Consider the following 17,429-nt stretch of genomic DNA (forward strand, 5'->3'; position numbering starts at 1 on the left):
CGTGCTTTATTCAGAACCGTGCTTTATCCAGAACCCCGATTTATATGTTAGCTTGATAGCTCACGCGTATCTAGAACCATGCCTGGGGCAAATCTATGTTCTTAGATACACGGAGACTATCCAGAACCGTGTCTGATCCTGTCCATAGCCTATTCAGCGATAGAACTAAATAAATTGGCACTGTTATAGATAAAATACCATTACCATTATTTTCTTGGATACGATTATGTAGAGTAGTCAGTCATTTGCACATACTCTATTATTTTATACTTTCTCACGATATCATACATTTCTATTTAATTCTTTATACATGGAAATATCACGATCGCTTTGAAACAACTTTATTATGTTTACCGAAGGAAAACATATTGTTTTTGCTCCATTTCTTCTTCCTCTTCTTCTTCTTCTGTTCCAAACACTAACCTCTGACTTCAACGGGCCAATGGCCTCTTATGTTTCACGTCTGTCACCATAGTAACTGGTGTTGGATTACATACAATGTTGCAATTTCATAGTAGGCATTTAGGCTCCTGTCACCATATACATGTACATGTATGTGAATGTGTTGAGTAAGAATTAACAGAGCAGACCATATCCGAAGGTAAACATTATGCATTTGCTTTGCAAATGTTACTTTTCTATGATCTAGTTATTACTTTGTTACTTGACTGTGTTTCTCTGTTTTATACACTAGCCTGGGGATGGGGCCACCCCCGACCCCCGGGATATGTGCCCCAGGGGTACGGCCCCCACCCCCGGCCGCCCAGCAACAGACCACCGTGGTCATGGCTCAACCCCAGCCGCAAACTGTCATCATACAGAACGAAAGGTACAGAGAACATGATTCAATGAATGAACGGAATAACTAATTAATTTATTAATTACCTCCATGAAAAATGGAGGTATTATCTTTGGTGCGTTTGTGTGTATGTGTGTGTGTGTGTGTGTGTGTGTGTGTGTGTGTGTGTGTGTGTGTGTGTGTGTTTGTGTTTCCGGACATTTGTAGTCAGTATAACTTCAGAACGCCTTCATGGACTGTGATGATATTTGGTATGCTGGTAGGTCTTAGGAAGACGGAGGTCAAGGTCAAATATGGACCTCCTGGTGGATGACCTTGGTACTGCAGCAGAACTTGGTACTGCAGCAGAACTTCCTTTTGTATCCGATTGTCGTGAACATGCTATGGTCTTGAATTTTTGGTGATTGCTTTTCCTGTCATTATTTTCTAGTTAATTATCTGCATTATACTATTCCAGCCGTGACCGCGTGAACCACTGTCTGCACTGCGTCATCAGCATCTTCTTCCCGCCGTGGCTCTTCGTCTGGTGCTGTCTGGTCAGTACAAGAATAACTAACCTTTACTGACATGCCTTTCTGGCCAGTAATGAAATGCTTGTAAAGTAAGACCGAACTACGAAGATCCGCCAATGGAGAGAGGGGGGGACAAGAAAGAGAGGAGAGAGGGGGGTGAAGGGAGCGAGGGAGGGTGGGAGAGAGAGAGAGAGAGAGTGGAGAGAAGGAGAGGGAGGAGAGAGGAGGGTGGAGAGAGAGAGTGGAGAGAAGGAGAAGAGAGAGAAGGAGGAGGGGAGGGGAGGGAGAGAGGGAGGGTGGGAGAGAGAAAATGGGAGAGAAGGAGAAAGAGATAGAGAGAGAAAGAGAAAGAGAGAGGGGGAGAAGGAGAGAGATTTTTCTTATTCCAACATGTAATCACCAGACGTGGTGACGGCACAGGCAAGTTTTATCAACTTATATTAATGCCGCCACCAACACGGGGGACTACACATGACAGGACAATACTTATTTTCACCTGTTTAGTGAGGAAAGTCGTGTAAAGTGCCTTTCCCAAGGCACAAGATCGGTGTCATGTCAGGACTCGAACCCGGGACCTCTTAGTTCCGAGTCGCGCACTCTGCCGCTACGCCACACAACCTCACAAAGATATATTTATCCATTGTCATTTATCCATATGTCTTTGTAAGGCAGATTAGTCATACTCTCGTACTGTTTCTCTTATTGAAAGTGATCCCTTTCTTTTCTTGTTTCCCTCCAGTGCATGTGCAAAGGTTGCTAAGGTTGATCGTCGAGTGAACGCTCTCGTCTCCAATCCTGACAACGCTGGTATAACAACATCAAGACGACTGTCTTAAAAGGCAGCGGCTTTGCTCGTGTTTACAGAAGAACTTTATTGCACGACAATTGCACATGGTACAATGTATGGCAAACTACATAAAGAGAGTAACAACGATATAATAAGTGTGTTGAACAAGACCTAATGTCGAATAAAACCTAACATATCTATATCATAATTATTCAAATGACAAGGGATAGCACAAGTCTTTGATGAAGTGTTACAATCGAGTGGGCTAATCACAAGTTTCGGAATTTTTCCTAATAACAAAGCATTCCTTTATACCTATTTTTGCGTTGTGGAGACCATTACATGTTAAGATATAATTATTCAAATCTCTCTCTCACATCGAGACTCTTGAAATCTATTACATTTGAATTATTGGAGCTTGCTTAATGTAATGATTATTGAATCTTGCCTATTGATGATTAAAATGAAGATGCACAATTGTTTATCCCCTCTTACTTGCGTACACGTTGTTTTTAGACAATATGTGTGATAAAGAAAGAAATTGAAAATTTGGAAGGCATGGTGGGACAGGTGGACATAAAGACACCTTTACACCAATAATCTTTTCGTTGGGAAGTCAGTTTACGATTAAGCAACGAAAAGGGGCGACGTATTTTGCTGACCACAGCTTGTTTAGCTTGTATAGCAATTTCGCGCCCATAGTAATCCGAACCAGTGGTGAACTTTGGCCTTTCTTTGTTTGACAGTTCAAAGTTCACTAGAATACGCTAGTCGCCATACCTGTACCTCTCTGCGTACACTACATTATTTTCAAGGTCAATTACTGTGTAAAGAAGTTACCGAGGAAAAAATGAAGACTTTTGGGTTATTCGTTGTTTCCATGGCAGCGTATTTAACGTCTGTTTACACTGGAACACCGAACGAGTTGGTAGGGGCGCTGCTCAAAAGTCTGCCGGTAGCAACCCTGGCCGTTTTCGTACAGGTAAGATCTTTTATCAGTCAATATTTCGTAGTTATAAACCTGCTTTTCTGACAAGTCTCCAGTGTCACTGACGAAAGGTAATGGATGGTAGCTGAAACGTTTGACCGTTTCCAAAATCATATCCAGTTGCTTGAGGAACTGTTTTTTGGCGTATCTTATTACCTCAGGATGCCTAAGCTTCATCGACGTCTTAAGGTTTTACGTTAATTTCATGTCTTGTACGATATAGATAGGATAAGTAACATACTGCCATTTGCACAAACGTGTCCTAACAGTTGCAGGGAAATGCTGATATAGTTACAACTTTAGATTAAGAACTGGAAACGGAACCCATGAGGATAGTCGTCACATTCCCAAACACTGTACATGTTATGATAGTAACTAAGTTAGCTCAGGTGGAATACAAAATGTGAAACTTGTCTGAAACTATCTACGTACTCAATCCCCTCTCTGGATAACACCAGTAACCTGTTTTCATGATTCAAGAAACCGTTAAGCCCATGAGTAGTTAGGAAAGAATCCATCCCTTTATTTTGATATGGTTGGAATAAGTCAGTTCACAACAGTGATTGGTATGATGGTATTTCTTTCATACAGGTGGAGAAAAGGTGTCACACGTCTTACGCACGCCTCCTAGCGGCTGGGCTGATGTTTTCAGCAGTGGGAGACTTCTGCCTGTACTGGCAACACTCGCCACAGTGGTTCATCTATGGTGAATATTCTTAATGGTTTCTCTGGATAAATCTTTTCTAGTGCAAATAACGTGTACTCAACTCAGTTTATTAAGTACTCAACTACTCTGTATGTGTATCTGTGTGTGTGTGTGTGTGTGTGTGTGTGTGTGTGTGTGTGTGTGTGTGTGTGTGTGTGTGTGTGTGTGTGTGTGTATCTCTCCCTCCCTCTCTCTCTCTCTCTCTCCCTGATAATTTCAAACCATTTGGCTATCAATATACAGTATGATTTCTTTGTAAAACTGCATGTACAGTCATTGCAGTCATGTTCACGTTTGTTTGCATATGACTACATTTGCTGTAAATACTATGGTTCAATAATTGTGCATGCGTGTGTGTGTGTGCATGCGTGACGGTATGCATGTGTGTATTTCTGTGTTTGTTTGTGTGTGTGTGTGTGTGTGTGTGCCTTCGTGTTTCTAACCATTTGGCTATCAACATATGTTTCTTCCTCTTACCTCACAATTATTGAACCATAGTATTTACAGCAAATGTAGTCATATGCACGTTTCTATTCCCCCAGGTCTCCTGGCCTTCGCCCTGGCTCAGCTGCTCTACCTCCTGGCGTTTGACGTCACTCGCATCTCATTGGACGGCGTCACGGTCGTCACCATGGCAACGGCCGTGCTGACGTACACCTACATCCTACCGGGGTTAAAGGGCGCGCTGACGTCACTCTGCGGCGTCTACGTCGTCCTGATCTTCACCATGACGGTGGCTGCAGCGTCACGGTTACGTCACGGGTACGTCACGGCCGCGTCACGGTTACGTCACCATGGTAACGGCGTCACCGTGTGGCCCCGGGCGTCGGCCTGCGCAGGCGCGGTGTTGTTCGTGGTGTCGGATTTCGTCCTGGCCGCCAACAAGTTCCGGGCCCCCATTCCGCATGCGCGGCTCCTCAACCTTTCTACATATTTCGTAGCACAGTGTTTGATAGCGTTCTCTGTTCTAGAGTCAGAGAGTGAGAAAAATCCCAAAGAAAGAGGAAAAGAAAACTAAGTTATAGACAAGGGTCTGCAAGACGAGGGTCTTGCATTGTCTTATAGCTTTCTCTAATGTAGAGTCTCAGGAAGATCCCATGGCTTTAAAAGAAAACTAGAGTTCCAGCTGTACATGTTTTTTTCTTTGTTTTGAAGTGCATAGCCAATTAACCATGCTGTTATAGTTCAGGTACAAGGCAGGTCAGTAGCTCACAAATAAAACAAATGATAATGACGTCAAGTTCAGATCTCTTGTATTGTTTTATAGAACTATGTACAGACAAAGATGACAGTTCACTGCAAGTAACATCTGTAGCGTTAACGCTTGAATGATGAATGAATGAACGATCGAACAAGTGAATGAACCGCCTATGCTCAAAACCTGTTCGGCACATTTTCCAATATGTAGCTTCTGGTCGCAGAACAAGAATGAACAAATAGATAGGAATTAATGGATGGATGAAGGGAAGAAGGAATGGATGGATGTATGGAAAGAAAAAACGAATGAATGAGCGAACGATCCTCCTTATAGTCCTCTGCTCAATCCACAGTCCGGTTGGCACATTTGCCCACATGCAGCTTGACCACCCCCCGTGAGTGCAGGTCCTGAAAGAACCGGTACTCCTTGTCCATACGATGCCGAGAGTCTAGGAAAATCGGCTCTATGGAGTCTCCGGGATAGTAGTGGTAGGGGAGGAGTGTCCTGGACCGCGGCAGCTTGTGGAACGGGAAGAAGCCGTACATGTAGATCCGGTCACAGAATGCCGTGGCGGTGAGAATCGTGGCCAGGCCGGTGGAAGGAGCGCTACTGGTGATGGGGTTTCCCTGGACTTTAGCAGCAGTTCTGAAAAATAAGAGAACATTTAAATGATCTTTCTAGTATTTTCCAGGAAGTGATAGGGTGGAGATTTAGGGTCAACAGCGGTTGATTGACAGGGTTGTGACCCCTTGGTGATGGGGTTTCCTTGTTCTTCCGCAGCCGTCCTTAGAATTAGTCAAGAGAACATTTTTAGAACTGGAAATGTTAGGGCAGAGATTTAGGTTTGGTTGATTGACAGGGTTGCTACCCACAGTGGAGGGAGCGCTACTGGTGATGAGGTTTCCCTGCACCTTTGCAGTGGTCCTTAGAAATGATCAAAAGAACATTCTTAAAATCAAAATCGGAAGTATTGTTTTGGTAGGTATCAGAGAATTGGAAATGATAGGGCGGAGATTTGGGTTCGGTTGATTGACAGGGTTGTAACCCGCGGTGGAGGGAGCGCTGTTGGTGATTTTTTTTTCATATTTAAAAAAAAAATCCGAGAAACAACAAATTGAATTGGTGTTGCCTTACCTGCGAATTAGACGCCCCAACTTCAAACTTCCGTGGCTGGTCAGCAGGACGAAGGAGAACGGAACGTCGTGTGTCTTGTACGTCTCCATCGCTTTCTTAAGATCCGTCATCTCCTGTCAAGATTAAAGATGTCTTAATTGGACTTTATTGGTCTAAAAATGGGGTAGGGAATTTTCCCGACCAGCCTCGTAACCCCTGCTTCTCCTATTGGGTCAGTTAGTCCTCACTACTTGTGAGAAATTGGGCTGGTCTCAATCATGATGTTTCTGGCTCAGGGAGAAGAGTTGCTGTTACAGTTCTACTCGGTAACCCGTAACCCAGGTGAGTGGTGATACAATGCAGGTGGTAGCACCGGTACCGTTCACCTTGAAGTGGCCTAACGGCTGTGTTACGTGGCGACCACTAAGTAAAAAAAAAAGAAACAAAAGTACTGACCTGTCTGTCTCCCGACACTAGAACCGACCCGTTGATGTCCCGCAGACGGCTCTCATACACGTCAAGACTCCTGTTCCTCAGGAGAGACGACCGTTCGACCCTATTCGGCGTGCTGGTGTTCAAAACTGTAATATCATTTATGTTTACCGAAGGAAAACATATTTTTTTGCACAGTTTCTTCCTCTTCTTCTTCACATTCACATACATGTACTACTAGTATATGGATGGTGACAGGAGCAGAGCAGACCGTGAAATTGCAACATTATGTAACGCAACACCAGTCACCATGGTGACAGGCGTCAACAAATCATGTCATTGTTCAGGTCAGAGGTCAGTGTTTGGAGAAGAAGAAGAGGAAGAAACTGAGCAAAAACAATATATTTTCCTTCGTAAATAAGTCGGATATTATTCTTGTTCGTCAATCGACTCATAGGAAATAAGGTTTTAAAAACAAATAAAAACAATTACATGTAATGTTGGTCTTCCGGCCCACGTCTGTTTCAAATCCCCGTATAGCGGGAAGGTCCATTCTGATGATGTAGTCTTTAGAGTCAATTTCCGCACCGCAGGAGCTGTTCAACAGGATCCCACCGTTACCGACGACAGCGCAGGTTTTGTGTTGGCCGACGGAGTGTTTTAAGAACTGATGGATGAATGAAAGATTTTATAGTAAAAGTGTGAACTTTATTCCAACACACAATTGTACAGGGATCAAATTTTCAGCGACCACTGTCGCCTTCGTCAGCGTTCTATGATCATATATACTGTTTGCTATCACTGTTACTGCTTGTTTAAAAGGTGGGTCACATATAGAAACATTCTTTGCAAAATCATGCCCGAAGGCTAATTGCTTTTACAATCAAGTATAATACTCATTGCAATACAGTAACAGGAGACAGGTAACAATCTGTCTGGAAAAACTTCTACTCGTACTACGCTAGCTATTATGGGGTTCGACTTTTTCTTTGAAGGCAGTAGATAATGAATAGTCCCACATTCTGCATAATTATTGGGTTTTGTGATCTTAGTAGAAACGTAGTCTTTTGGTGATCTTCTAAATGACGAAATGATAGACAATCGGGCTGTTCTGAAATAGTTTCGTAGTAGCGTTACCTGGCAGGTGTGTCCGGCTTTCTTCAGACAGGTGAGTTTGTCCGACCAGACGCCCAGTTTGCGAGTCAGGAGTCGCACGTCCGGATGCAGCATTCGGGTGTCGACCCTGGAAAATTCAGTAAAACTCGGTTATCTTCTTACGAAGACTTGGGCATGGAATATATACTAATACTCTTTGTAATTGAATCTGTCTCCCACTCTTTCTAAATTACATATGTCCAATGTAGGAAAGCAAGAAACATAGTAGAACAAGAAATCAGAGATTTCAAACTTGAGGGAGTAGATGTAGTTTGCATTTATGAATTACATACTGGAATAATTATTACTCATACCAGTGTATGATGAAATTCACGCAATGTACGTCTATAAATTTCTGGCGACATCATCTTTAAACCCAGGGTATACCGGATCAAAACCCTGTCAATCAACTGAAAGCCAATCTCCGCCCACTCGCTTCAGAATCGAAACATACATACCCAGCATAAATTACCGCCACCCAAAACAATACTTCCAATGGAGTTTTCTCACCAATCATACGAAATATAAATGACAGGAATAGTTCGAACGGTGGTATATATTAATCCTAGGAGGCTACTGGACACTCCTCTGGCCAATGGATACTGCCTTGCCACCGTATGATCTGCTTGAAGATTAGTGTATCTGTCCACTGACCTGATTTTTCTCATCTCCTCAGCACTATAAACCCAGGGAGCGGGAGGGGCGGTGGTTACTGTGGTGTATGGTGTGGTGGGTGTTGGATGTGTTGTTACACCTGTCTGGTCCCCCAATCTCAGCGCGTTTTCTTTACGTAGGAGACTTGTTGGCCTCTGTTCCTCCGAACTCAGGGTGGTGTCTTTACGTAGGAGGCTTGTTGCTGTTCCACTTGTCTGTTCCCCCAAACTCGGCGCGTTGTCTTTACGTAGAAGGCTGAGTAGGGCAGGCGACATCGCCTTCGTCGCCACCTTTAATCTAATGGAAAGTCTGTCAGTTCTTGTAACATGAGGTACATCAATGGTTAGCAAAGTGCTTTGTTTTCATTAGGACTTTAAATGATGTAAACTGCATCAGTGTATGTTAGATATTTTGTCTGACCCTTATCTGTTACCTCATGACCCCAATGAAAAGCGACCTGCAGGTCATAGCCTTTTTAAGAGTGTAGGGGCAGTGCATTGTTAATCCACTGTGTCTAGAGTACGGTATGAGAAGGTGGAGACCATCCCTATCATCCCACCGCCTTTTACCAGCAAAAACAGAAGTCAGGTCCCCTTTTTACACCTGGGTGAAGTGAAGAAAGCTGTGTGAAGTGCTCTTCCAAGGACACAATGTTTTGCCATTTTGCTATACGTTCTACAGCGTTTTAATACGACATAAAAATGGGGGCATTATTGGGTCAACCGTGGACGTTGTCTATATCATTTATCTGCCTTTTGACTGACAAAATTGTCGTACATACTTACTGCTGGTTCGGTCATAGCTTCGTTGGAAATTGTACGACCCAAATAAAAAACGGATGCGTGACCGAACAACTACCAAGCCTCGAACTATAATCACTAAAAGTACTAGATGATTGTAAATACTACGTAAAATAAAAACAGCCATACCTTGGTGACATGTACAGAAAGAAGTGAACGATCGTACAGGCAACTAGAACGGCGACAAAGTATTTCAGTACTCTTCTCCTCTTGAGTCTAAAAGCAGAATGCTCCTGGTCTTGGCGTGGTTTTGTGTCTCCTTCCGACGCCATTTTTCTCGACTTCAGCAGACAACAACACTTCATTCTGTTGTCTCATTCGGCCGGGCAATTAACTTGGCATTTTCAACGTGTTGAAGCATAAAGCAAGGACGCGATAACAATAGAACGTCCTTGATCTAAGCTAGCGATTGTTTGAAGAAGATATGACTAAGAAAACACATACTACTACAGTTTCGCTCTCGGAGATTTTTTCTTGAACAGGTTCATAACTATCTGTGGCCCAGGTAAGCAGATTGCGAAACAGGTTGTTGCTTTTTTTTGTCAGCTGATGAGATGACCTAGAAAATCATCCAAGCGTTATGAATAGGCGCTACCGAGAAGGCATGAGGCATCCAGAAAGTGTATTAGAAATTTCCCCCTTTTTTTTTTATTTCATCGTAAGAGTTAAGGGTGTTTCGCGCTGTTTTGAATTCGCGATTGAAAGAATTCTGTAGTACACATGTAGTAGTCAAATAAGGGGGCATATTCGTTATGTCTAAAATAAAAATAAAACTGTTTGAAAATAGCATCATCTTGAAATTTCTACATTTATAGCGATATTACTTGTCATAGCCAACAATGCAGACTTGTGACATAAAAAGTCCTTCAGATTTTTGTGTTATTTTTTGTGGAACTAGATAGTTGCGACACAAAAATAAACGCACTGTCTCGTCTTGTCTTATCTCAGTGTCCCAAAATCTAGAGTTATGAAAATCTCACCCGTGTGACGTCAGCGACAGGTGACATATAATAAGGGGTCATCGACCTGATGACAGGTCGTCTTTCCGGTTTGTGACGTCATCAACAAAGACCAGGACTGACACAAAACACATTTGGAATTTTTTTACCGAGTCTGTGTGTTGAGAGGAAGTGTCGACGGTAAAATGTTGCGGCCGGCGTTGCTGGTATTTGCAGTGCTGTTCTCTACAGGTGAGTGTACTAGGATTCGCGCATACTTCTTAGCTTGGTGTAGACAAGAATACGTCGGTGAAGGTTAGCCATCCAGGTAATAAGATACGCCAAAAAGCAATTACTCACTAGCAACTGGATATCATTTTGGAAACGGTCAGACGTTTCAGCTAGTATCCACTAGTAGTCACTGGCGAAAAGTAGTGGATGCTACCTGAAACGTCTGGCCGTTTCCAAAATCATATCCAGTTTTTGCTTGAGTAACTGCTTTTTTGGCGTAGACAAGAATGATCCTGGATTCGCGTGATGACCAAGCAGATTTCTCGCCGGCTACAAGACTGTATAGAATTGACAGGGCAGTATCCAGGGCGTGGTGGCTAATACGTAGTTTCACTTCCCTTAGATGATTTTTTTTTATTAGGAGCCCTGGTATTATATCTGAATGCCCTGAAATTCGGTATGGGGATACCTTGGACACATGTCCACAGAACGTCATTCACGGTTTTGACAAACATCACTTTAAAATTGTGCAAAATATGGCTTTTTGGCTATTTTTGGACAAAAAAAATGAACATTTTTGGCTCTTGTGCCCTGGTATTAAATCTGAACGACCTGAAATTCGGTATGGGGATACCTTGGACACATGTCCACAGAACGTCATTCACGCTTTTGACATACACCACTTTAAAATTGTGTAAAATATGGCTTTTTGGCTATTTTTGGACAAAAAATTTACATTTTTTGCTCTTGTGCCCTATTATTATATCCGAGTGACCTGAAATTCGGTATGGGGATACCTTGGACACATGTCCAAAGAATTTCATTCACACTTTTGACATACACCACTTTGAAATTGTGTAAAATACACTTTGTTCATCCTCCCCCAGCGGCGGCCGAGTACTGTACTGAGTACGGGTTCCACTGTCCCCGGAAGACCCTGGGTTTCTGGAACAATGACGACGATAACCAGGTCTACTGCTGTAAGAAAACGCGGGAATGCTGCAAAGACTGCTGGGACGCCATCGACACCAGCGACTGTACAAATATCCTGGACAGCGTCATAGGACTGGGGTAGGTTCATATTCAATCAATTTAGGTTTTACCATCCAAGATCGCTGGTAAAAAGTAAAAATTGGCCAAGTAGACAGTGAATGATATGCCAGAGGAGTACATTTCCCCAGGTTGTAAATTGTGCTCATCCAGCCGGCTATCTCCTCTCAACTATTATATTTGGTCAATTGGTTCTGTTTTTTCCCCATCAACATGGAAGAGGCTGAGTCTAAATTAAAACTCTAGGTTTAGATACAAAGGTGTCTTTCAAAATCTAGTCTGCATATGGGCTTGTCTTATTTTATTATATTTACCTCCGTCAGAAGGAAAACATCTTGTTTTTGCTCTGTTTCTTCTTCCTCTTCTTCTCCAAACAAATAAGGTCAATGACCTGGACCAGACATCTGTCACCACGGTAACTGGTGTTGGGTTACATCATGTTGCAATTTTATAGCAGAAACATAACCTATAAACACAAAGTTGAGGTAACAAATATAAAACGTATAGTGGACAGAAAATGAAGCTCTAGGTGAGAGAATGTCTTTGTATTGGATCTGAAGATTTGACTTTAAGCAAAGTTTTTTTTCTTGTTCTAGTACTGCTGTGGTAGTGGGTATCATCGTGGCGGTTATAGCGGTGGTGATAGTTGTGGTGGTAGTGTGTGTCGGCCCCCGTCTCGGTTAATGACATAGTTCTGTTCTTACAGCACTGCAGTGGTAGTGGGTATCATCGTGGCGGTTATAGCTGTGGTGATTGTTGTGGTGGTAGTGTGTGTTTGCTGCTGTCAGATGTAACTAACTAGGTCATGAGATATCAAAACCGGACGTTCAGCTGCAGTGCCATAACAAGCCGCCAGGGGGGAAGGCAAAATCTAATAATTTCGAGGTCTCATCAAGACCTACCCACCTACCCACCTGCCAAATATGAAGACAATCCATCTAAGCAATCTCGAGTTATTGTGTTTACAGATACACACAGACAGACAGACAGACAGACACACACACACACACACACACACACACACACACACACGAACGCCTCTAAAAACATAACCTTCTTGGCGAAGGTAATGACACTGTTCTGTTCTTTCCTTAGCACGGCAGTGGTAGTGGGTATCATCGTGGCGGTTATCGCTGTGGTGATTGTTGTGGTGGTTATTTGCGTCTGCTGCTGCTGCCAGTGCGCAAAACAGACCAGGAGCCAGGGACAGGTGTACCAGCCACCAAATCAAGGTAGGCAATCTTATAATTTTGCAGTTTCATTGGAAGTTTACTTGCAAGTTCGTACCTGTTCTTGGACTTGTATTTGTAAGAGACATACTAGGGTGACATACATGTGACAAGAACAATGATTGTAACAATTATAGACTAATTCAAATACTACTGATTGTAACAAAGAAGCCAATTCTAGTACTTATGCTAGCTATATCTAGAAAAGTTTAATTTGGCTACTGTCCAGAATTTAATGACTTAATGTACATGTATGTAATAGGCTTTAATTTTCCTCATCATTGTTCTTCTTGAGATAGCCTAAAATGTTCCATGTTCTTTGGTATAAGCTCACCATCAAAGTGCTTTGTACAGTTCAATGGTACATCAGTTGTGTTTAGGAGTGTTACTCGTATCATAATTATTATTGCACATTCTCATCCAATACTATATAGTCGTTGCAAGGTTCATCAGTCTCATAGTGCGTATGTTCGTTGTTATATAGCAGTATTATACTATACCATGTATTGTACCTTGTACAATTGTTGTGGAATTAAGTCTGTTTTTCCGTACACAGGTCAGCAGATGGCTATGACAACACAGCCGGGCCAGTACCCCACCGCCCCCCAAGCCCAGCCCTACCCACCCCCTGACGGGAGCCCAGTACCCCCCTCCTGCCTGGCCCAATACCCCCCTCCAGGCCCAGTACCCCCCTCCAGGCCAGTACCCCCCTCCAGGCGGGGAATACCCCCCTCCAGCTGCCCAGTACCCCCCTCCAAGCGGGGAATACCCCCCTCCTGGCCAGTACCCCCCTGGAGCCGGCCAGTACCCCGCTCCAGCCTATCCAGTTGGACCCCCTGCTTACCCACAGGATGCGGCCTACCCGCAACAGAAGATGTAACTCAAGCAAGAATGACCCACCCTCGTCTGGTCACGTGACCTGTGTGACCTTTTACATCTAGACATGATTCAAGATGGCGGATGCTAAGTACTATATTTATATTTCGTTTACTGTGTAAGATTTTAACCCTTCAATCTCTTTATTCTTCTAAGAACGACACAAAAAAATGTAATTTGTGGCATGGAATCCATCACCAACTTTTCATCTTTCATTGTAAGAAAGATAAAGTCTGGGTATATCTCCTGGTACAGTAAAACTTGTTGGTAATGTTCATATATATAACTTTAGATATTGAAGTTACCAGCGATAACAAAGGTTCGAAAGGTACCCTGTTGTAAGGTTTTGATATCAAATCGTTTTAGAAGTGTTTTAATTATTAGAGTAGTCACACACTATATTATTGTCCATTGTCCATCCTTAATATTCATGTTACATGTACTTGCAATTAGCCTACGAGCAGGAACTTGCAATAAACTTTCTATTAATTGAGTGTGTCACTGATTAATCATCACTAAAGAGTAAGATGTTTTTATCATAAGGTTACAAGTAATGGTAAATGGTTTGTAAAGTCCTGATTTAAAAGATATTCTCCTGGTTATTGGACAAACGTACATGTAAAGAACTTATGACAGAGATACACCTTTAGATAAATGTCATCCTTCTCAATGTACAGAATGAAACAGCATACTTGTACTTGTTTTAAAACACAACAGATCATGGTCTTGCTTTGTTGCTACACTATATGCTACCGTATTGCTTGTAGATACTTTTAGCAATATAGCATTCTTGGATGAAATACCAATGCGATTTAATAAAAAGGCTTAGAATAATCAGGCCAAACTTAATTGCATATCTGTCTTAATTTCTTTTGGAGTTGTGCTTTGTTCTAACTTGATAAGAACCCAGAACATTCTTGCTCCATTGCATTGCTATAGTCTTGATAGTCTTATTGCTTGTATGATGGTATGTATGCGTAGCTGTTTAAGCGATACAACGTTCTTTGTTAATTGATTTAATAAAAACGCTTAGAATGATCAGTCTGGATCTCTTAACAAGACCCCGTAGATTTCCTCATCTATATTAACGTTCCTCATGTGTTGCACGAGGCGACCTATGGTGGCTTCCTGGCCACGATTTTCGCGCCATGTAGCCAACATCACAAATATAGCTTGCCGCACGTTGCGTGGGTTGTCTTCTTTGAACTGGTAGAGTTCTCCATGGCTGAAGCCGAGTTCCGTACTGAGCTGCTCCCATTCCGCCCCCAGTTTTGTAGCCAGAGCTCTGAGCTGCCGTTCAGTCACAACATTGTCCTACAAGAATCAAAAACATCGACAGCAGTATAATTATAAAACATGCACAGGCAAAGTCACGTCAAATGGGCAAGACACAAAGTAGAAAAACATCACACTCCTTTTCTTCAGCACATGCTGATACATTAAATTTAGACGTTGCTAGACATTCTTTTAATTTAATTGTAAGGTATATTCTATTAATCAACGAATATTTTCCAATTCTTTAGTTAGAAGTTTGTTGTTGTTTTTTTTCATTTTTTTCTAAATAGTCCCTTGACTAAGAAAAGAGTGAACCCTACATGTACCAAGAGGTCCCGGGTTCGAACCCCACCTTGTCACCGATCTTGTGCCCTTGGGAAAGGCACGACTTTCCTCACTTCACTCAGGTGTAAATGAGTACCTAGCTTTGGTTAGGGACGTCCCTCGGATAGGACGTTAAATGGAGGTCCCGTGTTTGGGGAGAGACACACCCTACGCACGTTAAAGAACCCACCACACCTTTCGAAAAAGAGTAGGGGTGCGATGGTCCAAATACCTATCTGATTATTCACTACGGACTCCAGGAAGAGTAGTGTGAAATTCACACTAATGGACATCCCAAACAAACAAACAGACAAACAAACCTCCATATTCGGCCTCTGAGGTCCCGGTTCATCCTCCCCGATACCAATGTGAACCTCCTGCCCATCAGGGTCTGGTGTGTACCCGACATTGTGCTGGCCATCGCCGGGGGTTCCTCCTCGGTCTGGCTTATGTCTGTACCACAGAAGTAACAACCCCACTCCCAACAGTGCTCCCACGACAGAGGCCAGGATGATCCATGGTTTGTGTTTGTCCAAGGGTCTATCGACTGATGTAGACTCGGGCGTAATAAGAGGTTTAGTGGCCTTTGTCCGAGAATATTGGTCCTCTTCAGCTATAGTTGTTGTATGGTATTGCGGGTTGAGGGTGACACTGTGAGTGTCTGTTGTTTTGTCGGTGTTAGCCACGGCTTTTGCAGACAGACTGGAGTATATAATAGTTGATCTCGCACTGTGTACATCCACATCTGTTGTTGTCGTTGTTGTTGTTAACGTTGTTTTTGTTGTTATTGTTGTTTTTCCTTTTGTTGACTCGTTATCAACGGTAGCAGTTGTAGCGCACACCATGTCGTCAGCATGTACGTCATCAATGGCTCGACCAATGAGATTCTCCGGCGAGGCACACGTGACATTTTCCCTGAGTGAGATCTCTGCAGATGTTTCTGACACCCATTGCTTAAAACCTCGCAGACGACAGTCACACGACCAGGGGTTGTTGTGTAGGTCTATCCTTAGAATGGATCCTAGACTAACTAGAAACGCGGCGCTCGCAGTGCGAATGTTGTTCTCGTCTAGCGTCAAAATCTGTAAATTGTCCAGCCGCTCTAGGCCGGTCGGTACGGAGGTCAGGCTGTTCTTGCTCAGAAAGATATATTTCAACCTTGTAGAGTTTTCAAACGTGTCGGCGTCCACGTAAGAGATGTTATTGGAAGCGAGGTTTAGAATCTCCAAATTTGGCAAGTTTGCAAAGTTTTGCACGCTTCTAATTCTGTTTCTTGGTAGGTTAAGTTCTATAAGATGAGGTAACGCTGAGATGTGAGAGCTGTTGACTTCGCTGATGTGGTTACCGTCTAAGAATAGTTTTTCCACGGTCGTGGGTATGTCGGGAGGGATTGCGGTAAGGCCTGCGTTGCTGCAGCGCACCTCAGTTTCGCTAGGGCACCTGCACGCTGACGGACACTGCTGCTGAAGGCTCGGTGTCAGCATGGTCAGATAGAGGAACAGGAACAGAAGATGTGTGTCGGACGCCATCGCAATGTTGGGTTAAAAATCTGCAAAATGAAAACGAGTAGTCAGAGAGTTTAGACTTTCTGGGAGTGTTTGGGCATCATGGACTGTATTGGAACTGTATTGTATGATCGTACCTGATTGAATTACGTCATAGAATGGATCGTATGACGTAACATATCCCGGTATCACATCATGGTTTATGTTGGTGATACCCAGTGAATATCTGAATATGATGTTTTTGTAAAAAAAAAGTTAAAGTTCTAAGCATAATGTGGTTAGAATATGCTACATTGAAATAAAATATAGATGTTCACATAATAGTCTGCAAAATTAAAATCAGATGAGGTGTTGCACAACCACGGAAGTGCTGACAATTTTACGTTCTTGTTCGAAGCCAAACAGAAAGGTATTTAGGCATTAGAGATTCATTAAAAGGAAACATATTTCTTCTTTTTACAAACACTTTTTAAAGCAGGCCAAGATCAAACTACTCGGTACTAACCTTGATAAATGTCAGATTATTTTAGTTACCCCTCCCCCAACAACCAGTCATACACAGTACAGTGTCAGATGACCTTAAAAAGCCGGGGGCGGTATCTGTGTGTTCAATGACTCATCACATACCTGAAAAGGTTAAAGGGAAAGTGTTTCTTCCTGCTCTGGTGGACTTCTTATAGAAGTGATTTTAATAAGTTAGTCAATTTCTTAACATTCGGCATAAACTCCCACTAGTATAAAACAGAGAGGAAAATCACATATAAGGTCTAGACTGTCACCAAGTACAGTAGGGGTATTATCATTAGATAGCTTTAAACAATGTGTAGAGTTACATGTTCAAGGGCTAGTATCATGTC

At 42.8% G+C, this 17,429-nt stretch overlaps 4 protein-coding genes and 1 long non-coding RNA gene across 5 annotated transcripts; 3 read left to right on the forward strand and 2 right to left on the reverse strand.

Moving 5' to 3' along the window:
• The first annotated feature begins 723 nt into the window (after positions 1–723).
• LOC109486519 lies at positions 724–2,237 on the forward strand. The gene is made up of 3 exons (XR_002141200.1): positions 724–829; positions 1,257–1,335; positions 2,051–2,237. It is a non-coding gene; the product is annotated as an uncharacterized LOC109486519 (long non-coding RNA).
• Positions 2,238–3,683: 1,446 nt separating this feature from the next.
• On the forward strand, positions 3,684–4,997 carry LOC109486516 (lysoplasmalogenase-like protein TMEM86A). The gene is made up of 2 exons (XM_019790351.1): positions 3,684–3,792; positions 4,335–4,997. Exons 1-2 carry the CDS (start codon positions 3,729–3,731, stop codon positions 4,808–4,810), a joined length of 540 nt encoding a protein of 179 aa, XP_019645910.1. The 5' UTR covers positions 3,684–3,728; the 3' UTR covers positions 4,811–4,997.
• A 104-nt stretch (positions 4,998–5,101) lies between these two features.
• LOC109486513 (alpha-2,8-sialyltransferase 8B-like) lies at positions 5,102–9,651 on the reverse strand. The gene is made up of 7 exons (XM_019790347.1): positions 9,274–9,651; positions 8,345–8,641; positions 7,673–7,778; positions 7,028–7,202; positions 6,560–6,684; positions 6,125–6,237; positions 5,102–5,635 (listed from the first exon to the last, which is right to left on the reverse strand). Exons 1-7 carry the CDS (start codon positions 9,447–9,449, stop codon positions 5,332–5,334), a joined length of 1,296 nt encoding a protein of 431 aa, XP_019645906.1. The 5' UTR covers positions 9,450–9,651; the 3' UTR covers positions 5,102–5,331.
• A 594-nt stretch (positions 9,652–10,245) lies between these two features.
• LOC109486469 (protein shisa-5-like) lies at positions 10,246–13,472 on the forward strand. Its single transcript, XM_019790299.1, has 5 exons — positions 10,246–10,334; positions 11,201–11,384; positions 12,459–12,595; positions 13,149–13,234; positions 13,272–13,472. Exons 1-5 carry the CDS (start codon positions 10,289–10,291, stop codon positions 13,470–13,472), a joined length of 654 nt encoding a protein of 217 aa, XP_019645858.1. The 5' UTR covers positions 10,246–10,288.
• Positions 13,473–14,506: 1,034 nt separating this feature from the next.
• LOC109486470 lies at positions 14,507–16,596 on the reverse strand. Its single transcript, XM_019790300.1, has 3 exons — positions 16,508–16,596; positions 15,388–15,520; positions 14,507–14,782 (listed from the first exon to the last, which is right to left on the reverse strand). The coding sequence occupies exons 1-3, from the start codon at positions 16,594–16,596 to the stop codon at positions 14,507–14,509; spliced, it is 498 nt and encodes a 165-aa protein (XP_019645859.1).
• Between the last annotated feature and the right edge of the window lie 833 nt (positions 16,597–17,429).

Source organism: Branchiostoma belcheri, unplaced genomic scaffold, assembly GCF_001625305.1.
Source record: "Branchiostoma belcheri isolate BF01 breed outbred unplaced genomic scaffold, Haploidv18h27 scaffold80, whole genome shotgun sequence".
Classification (NCBI taxonomy): Eukaryota; Metazoa; Chordata; class Leptocardii; order Amphioxiformes; family Branchiostomatidae; genus Branchiostoma; species Branchiostoma belcheri.

Excerpts from the sequence above, each read along its gene's own strand:
- LOC109486469 (XM_019790299.1), top strand. The coding sequence starts at position 10,289 with ATGTTGCGGCCGGCGTTGCTGGTATTTGCAGTGCTGTTCTCTACAG. Across the intron at positions 11,385-12,458 it reads GACAGCGTCATAGGACTGGG|CACGGCAGTGGTAGTGGGTA; the intron begins GTAGGTTCATAT and ends TTCTTTCCTTAG. Across the intron at positions 12,596-13,148 it reads GTACCAGCCACCAAATCAAG|GTCAGCAGATGGCTATGACA; the intron begins GTAGGCAATCTT and ends TTCCGTACACAG.
- LOC109486516 (XM_019790351.1), top strand. The coding sequence starts at position 3,729 with ATGTTTTCAGCAGTGGGAGACTTCTGCCTGTACTGGCAACACTCGCCA. Across the intron at positions 3,793-4,334 it reads GCCACAGTGGTTCATCTATG|GTCTCCTGGCCTTCGCCCTG; the intron begins GTGAATATTCTT and ends CTATTCCCCCAG.
- LOC109486513 (XM_019790347.1), bottom strand. The coding sequence starts at position 9,449 with ATGAAGTGTTGTTGTCTGCTGAAGTCGAGAAAAATGGCGTCGGAAGGA. Across the intron at positions 7,779-8,344 it reads GAGGAGATGAGAAAAATCAG|GGTCGACACCCGAATGCTGC; the intron begins GTCAGTGGACAG and ends TGAATTTTCCAG. Across the intron at positions 7,203-7,672 it reads AAGCCGGACACACCTGCCAG|TTCTTAAAACACTCCGTCGG; the intron begins GTAACGCTACTA and ends TTCATCCATCAG.
- LOC109486470 (XM_019790300.1), bottom strand. The coding sequence starts at position 16,596 with ATGGCGTCCGACACACATCTTCTGTTCCTGTTCCTCTATCTGACCATG. Across the intron at positions 15,521-16,507 it reads CAGTGTCCGTCAGCGTGCAG|ACATAAGCCAGACCGAGGAG; the intron begins GTGCCCTAGCGA and ends TCTGTGGTACAG. Across the intron at positions 14,783-15,387 it reads CTCAGAGGCCGAATATGGAG|GACAATGTTGTGACTGAACG; the intron begins GTTTGTTTGTCT and ends TGATTCTTGTAG.